This window comes from Ailuropoda melanoleuca, chromosome 16 (assembly GCF_002007445.2).
Source record: "Ailuropoda melanoleuca isolate Jingjing chromosome 16, ASM200744v2, whole genome shotgun sequence".
In the NCBI taxonomy this organism is placed as follows: domain Eukaryota; kingdom Metazoa; phylum Chordata; class Mammalia; order Carnivora; family Ursidae; genus Ailuropoda; species Ailuropoda melanoleuca.
In genome coordinates this window covers 87,449,426-87,454,980 of record NC_048233.1, presented here as the reverse complement: position 1 = coordinate 87,454,980, position 5,555 = coordinate 87,449,426, and the positions used below count along the sequence as shown (strand labels likewise).

Here is a 5,555-nt window from a genome sequence, read left to right as displayed (position 1 = left end):
TTAGTGCTTTATAAAATCAAACTCTCCCAGCCAAGAGAGAGCTGGCCCCCGGCCCCTGCGCTGCGGGGAGGAGCTCCCCCGAACCCTCCGGTGAAACGGGGCCTCCTCCTCCCCCAGATCCGGGAGGCCTGGGCGGGGTCACCCGGGCGGGGTCCGGGGAGGGGCTGGGGCAGGAGGCGGGGTGTGAGTGGGTGTGTGCGGGGGGCGGAGGGCTGATGCAATCCTGATAAGAAATGCTCGGGTGTCGCGGGCACCCACCCGCCGGGAGGGTAAGACACTATATAAGGCCGCTGTCTCGAGCCGCAGCGCCGTCGGAGCAGAAGTGCTGAATGCGCAGGTACCTAGAGCGCACCGCCGGCTCGAGGGACGCGCCCGGCCTCTGCACGCACAGTCCTGCAGCCGCCCAGCCTCCCGCACCCTCGCCGCCAGAACTGCGTGCGGAGCCCAAGGGAGTTGCCATGCGGAGCGCGCCGAGCCGGTGCGCGGTAGCCCGCGCCCTGGTCCTAGCCGGCCTCTGCCTGGCGGTAGCCGGGCGCCCCCTAGCCTTCTCGGACGCGGGGCCGCACGTGCACTACGGCTGGGGTGAGCCCATCCGCCTACGGCACCTGTACACCGCCGGCCCCCACGGCCTCTCCAGCTGCTTCCTGCGCATCCGTGCCGACGGCGGGGTTGACTGCGCGCGGGGCCAGAGCGCGCACAGTGAGTGCCCATTCGCCCCTGTGTCCTTTCCTTTACTTCCTTCGGGGACCCCACGTTTTGGCACCTCTGCGTTATGCTCTCTGCCCGGGGCACCTGACAGCGCGGGGACCTGAGGGAGGGGGGTGCCGGCACGTGGACCCACCGCACCCACGCGTTATTCTCCACTTGCCCCCTTCGGTTCCCGCGGACCCCCCGCTCCCAGGAACCCCAGATCTTGGCACCTGGGCGTCCCATTCCCTCCCCAGGGTCCTAGACAGCACGAGGAGATGGGGGAGTGGGGGAGGGTCTGGGCCTGTGCACCCACCGCATCCACGTGTTGTGGGCCCCGCGGGTCCCCACTGCAACCTTCTGCTTCTGTCGCGCCCAGGTTTGGTGGAGATCAGGGCAGTCGCTCTGCGGACCGTGGCCATCAAGGGTGTGCACAGCGTCCGGTACCTCTGCATGGGCGCGGACGGCAGGATGCAAGGGCTGGTAGGTGTCTCCACCGGGGGAATCGCGTTGGGGTGCGGGACCTCCGCCTCTTTCCAGGCGGGGCCCCGCAGGGGAGCCGGGCGCGCTGGATCGAATCCAGGCTCTCCTCGCTTTCTGCCCCGGGTCCGTCATGGACCTCGGAAGGGAAGACAGCGAGGGGCCGGATTAAGCTGAAGTGCGAATTTTTTTCTACGGAAGTTTATGGCCCGGGCTAGTGGCCAGAGAATGGGTGAGATGCCTTTGCGTTTGCAATTGCGCGGAAGGCCGGCCCAGTGGGACAGAGGAAACGCTGTACTCGGCTTTCTTAGACACTAAACAGTGAAACCCACCTCGGGCCTTTTTAGTCTCGGCTTGCGCGTGTGTGGTCCTCGCCTCCGTTTCCCTCCCTGCGGTATAAAATAAAAGGAAGGCACGAGAAAGTATGTTCACAACTTGGATCTTTTTAAAAAAGCCAATCTTCAAATAAGTCAGAAAACATTACATTTGGGATGGGGGGGATTTTTCTCAATTTTTAACGTACTAGAAAAGCAGTGTGGTTTTTGCTGACGCGTTAGAATATTCTAGTGGCGTGTGTGTTCTCGTGTTTTCGCTCACCTGTACTGCAGATTTTTGGGGGAGGGTGCTGGGGGGGAGCGGGCTGGGAAGGCCCAGGTAACCATCGAGGTCTCGGGGCAGGAAGTGTGCGGATGCCGGGTCTTGGTCGCCGGGAACAAAGACTGGGAGTTCAAAAGGAGCCCGCGCCCCTCCCGCGCACCCGGGTGCACAGAGGAGGCTGTGTGAGGTCCCGGCCCCGCGCAGGGCCTCAATGCAGCCCCGCTGGGCCGGGGGCGCGACGGGAGGAGCGGGGCGGGGTGGGGGGAGGCGGGGAGACCGCGCCTCCCGGGATGCCCCCGCCCTCCAGAAAAGATGCAGATGCCGGGCCTCCCCCGCAGCGCGAATCTTTTTAGTATCGCAGTTGTTTTGTGCCTCTGAGGCCAGTTTATCCATTTATCCAGAGGTCCTGTTTCAGGTTTTATGGCGGAGTCTTGCGTGAAAGGACCAGAACGGAGGGAAAGAAAGGAGGTGGTCGGCTTGCTGAAAGCTGACACCCAAAGCCATTCCAAACCCGCAGTTGCAACTTTTGTTGTGACATTTACTTGGGGCGGGGCGGGCGGTGGGGGGGAGTCTAAGGGCTGGAGGACTGGCTGGCGCAGACGTGTCTAGTCCACCATTCTAATCCAAATTTTGGGGTGAGGGTTGTCCCTTCCCCTAAAATCCTGTTCTGGCTCTTGATACCTTGGGTATGGCTTAGCCAAGACGGAGGATTTTTTTTTTTTTTTAATAAATACCACTTTCTCCAAGCAACTTGTAATCATTTCCTTTTCTGTTTGGAGAAGAGAACGGGGTGCTGGTTTCTCCCGAAGAACCGGGAGAGTAAAATAGTGCCACCATTTGCTTTTCCTTCCCTTGTTTGTTTATCAGTTTGCATTTCGCCCGCTGTCTGGTGGCTCTGTCCCGGTGCAGGGAGCTGGCCATGTTGTTGCTTCGTTAGACTCGAGCCTTATCAGTGCCTTATCAGCACAGTGCTCACCCACCTGCAGTTCAGCGACCTTTGTAGGCTTGGGCACAAACGGGACTGGGTGCCTCCCGGGGTTGTTTACCACCCAGCCCTCCCTGGCTCCCCGCCCTCTGTGTCCCCACGGGGTAATGACCTTCCCCAGTTTGGCACAGGGCTTGGCCCAGTAGTACCTCTCTGGCTACCAGTGTTCTGGGACCCCAGGGGCTGCTTTCTGCCCTTTGGCTTGCATTTCCTGCCACCCCGCTGGGTGCTGGCTCTGTCCTGGGCCTGGGGGGAGGGGGCCGCCTTTATCTTGATAATGTTGGCAGTCTGCCTGGAAGCCTCTGGGCCACAGAAGGCAGGAGCCCTCAGAAGACAGGAGCCCTGGGTGGGGGGGGGGCTAAGGTTTCCTTCATGGGCACCAGACAAAAAGGCCTCCAATGGCCCACTGTTCCTCAGGTCTAAATGAGGAGTAGATGCTTCAATCTGGGCCTCCGATTGGATTAGGAGAGCACACCTAGTGGGGCGGTGTGTCCCCAAGTGTCAGTGGCTGCCGGGACTTGCTCGCGTCCATAGTCCTGTGTTCACCATAAGGGTGGGGGGTCAGGGAGGCAGACAGGCGTGTTGCACCTCTGATTTCATGCATCTGTTGCTCAGAACAAGACTAAATTTACGAAGTGAGATGTAAAAGATACACAGATACCTGTATGTACAGACATGAGTACGTACGTGAAACATACATGAAATATGCCTGAAGTACGCGTGTGTATATAAAGGTTATAAAGGTATATGAAACACGTGTGTATAAGTTTATGTTACAGTGTATACGTCACATGTTTAACATTTAATGTTACAATTATCGTGCTGACATAGGAGTCTAAGCCCCACGCGTATATTATTATAATGTACCACATACTCTAGACGTGTGGATTGACACGTCTAAGCACGGACTTACATGTAACTGTACACAGATACATAGGGCCAGTCATGAGGGCCCGAGTGAGTATGTGGCTCAAATGCTGGCCTGTGCCCGGCCTCTCTGCTTCTTCTGGTGGTGTGGCCCCAGGGGGCTCCCACTGGTGCTCACAGCCGCCCTTCTCTCCCTAGCCTCAGTACTCTGCAGGGGACTGTGCTTTCGAGGAGGAGATCCGCCCCGACGGCTACAATGTGTACCGGTCCAAGAAGCACCGTCTCCCCGTCTCTCTGAGCGGTGCCAAACAGAGGCAGCTTTACAAAGACAGAGGCTTTCTGCCCCTGTCCCACTTCTTGCCCATGCTGCCCGGGAGCCCAGCAGAGCCCAGGGACCTCCAGGACCATGCGGAGTCGGACGGGTTTTCTGCACCCCTAGAAACAGACAGCATGGACCCTTTTGGGATCGCCACCAAAATGGGACTAGTGAAGAGTCCCAGCTTCCAGAAATAAGTGGGGTTGTGGCGCCTCTCCCACTGCCCTTAAGAGGCCAGGACCCCAGACCTGTGGTGCTTGCAAAGGGGGTTCTGGCCGTGCCTCTACAAGTACAATCCTGGCCTGGTGCTCCAGTTCACTTTAGGAAGAAACATCTAGAACTTGTACATACACAGAGTTGTACGTTGGCTGTGCCAGTTCCTAGCACATAGACTTGTATGATGATGAAATCGCAAGCCCTCCACCCCGCACCTTTGCCATTGCTGGACAGTTTGCTGTGCTGCCCTGATCCTGCTTGAATACCTTCACTGACTGGGAACTCACTACCTCTGGGAACGTTCTTATGCCAAGCTGAAATGTTCTGCAGTTCTCTCTCCCGTCATTTCCAGCAGAGGCAGCCAGAAGAAAAGCGATCATTTTAAACTCACGTACAGGTGATCAGCTTTGTGAAACCTTAGGTAAATCTGACTACCACATGAGAATTGATCGAGGTCTCCACTCCAGAGAGGATCGCTGGCTCTCCCCCAACCCCTCCAGGACAGAACTGACCAGGCACAGCACGGCCCACCAGGCTTCAGGAACAGGGAGAGCCCAGAGGCCCTCCTCCAGCTTGGGTAAACCTGAAGAAATCCCCACTATGACTGCTTCTGGGACAGATAACATTCACTGGACTACTTGGCAGTCTGCCCAGGGCACATGGGGAATTCACCTGCCCCTCCCCTGACCTCCAGTGCACATAGCCAGCACTTGCCGGGGCTCGGGCTGGTTCTCTGAGTGAACGACCACCTGCTCTGAGGGACAGGACTCGAGGACAGCCCCAGCAGCCCTCCTTCCCTGGGATCCCATCTGCTCCGGGCATGTGGGTTTCACAGGGGTGCCCCTTTGGACAGAAACCCAAAGGCCTGCCCCGTTCCTGGTCTCCTGCACGGTCTCCTGCGCGATGCTGAGGCTCTGGCGTGCTCCCACCTACCTCCTGTGCCGGGGAAGTGGACCAGAGAGGAGCAGACACAGCTTCTGGGGCTGTTTCCACGTTCCCAGCCCTTTGCCAGGTGGCCGGACTTGACAGCCTCCCCCCTTAGGGAGGACCTGCATCTCATTCAAAAGCCAGGAAAGGTTGGATTTGGAAGCCCCCGGTCTTGCCAGTAACTTGCAGAAGCAGCAGGGAAAGGGGCCCTTCCCCAGCACTTAGTTGCCAACGTGGTATTTATGAGTAATTTATTTTGTTTGATATGTACATCTCTCTATTTTCTTACTTTATTTATACCGCCCAAGTTGTATTTATGATGTACGTGAGTTTTGTTTTCTACATTAAAGCACAATTTGTACCAAAAGTGGCATTTCGTTATCCATCTGGATGCCTGTGAGGGAGAGCGGGAAGGGAAGGGAAAGCAGACCGTGGTGCTGAGCTCAGAGGAGATGCTCCGTGTGTTTGCTGCATTTAAAA

At 57.7% G+C, this 5,555-nt stretch overlaps 1 protein-coding gene across 1 annotated transcript; it reads left to right on the top strand.

Annotated features, from left to right (window-relative positions):
- The first annotated feature begins 222 nt into the window (after nt 1-222).
- Nucleotides 223-4,129, top strand: FGF19 (fibroblast growth factor 19). Its single transcript, XM_011235601.2, has 3 exons — nt 223-699; nt 1,067-1,170; nt 3,815-4,129. Exons 1-3 carry the CDS (start codon nt 330-332, stop codon nt 4,127-4,129), a joined length of 789 nt encoding a protein of 262 aa, XP_011233903.2. The 5' UTR covers nt 223-329.
- The last annotated feature ends 1,426 nt before the right edge of the window (nt 4,130-5,555 follow it).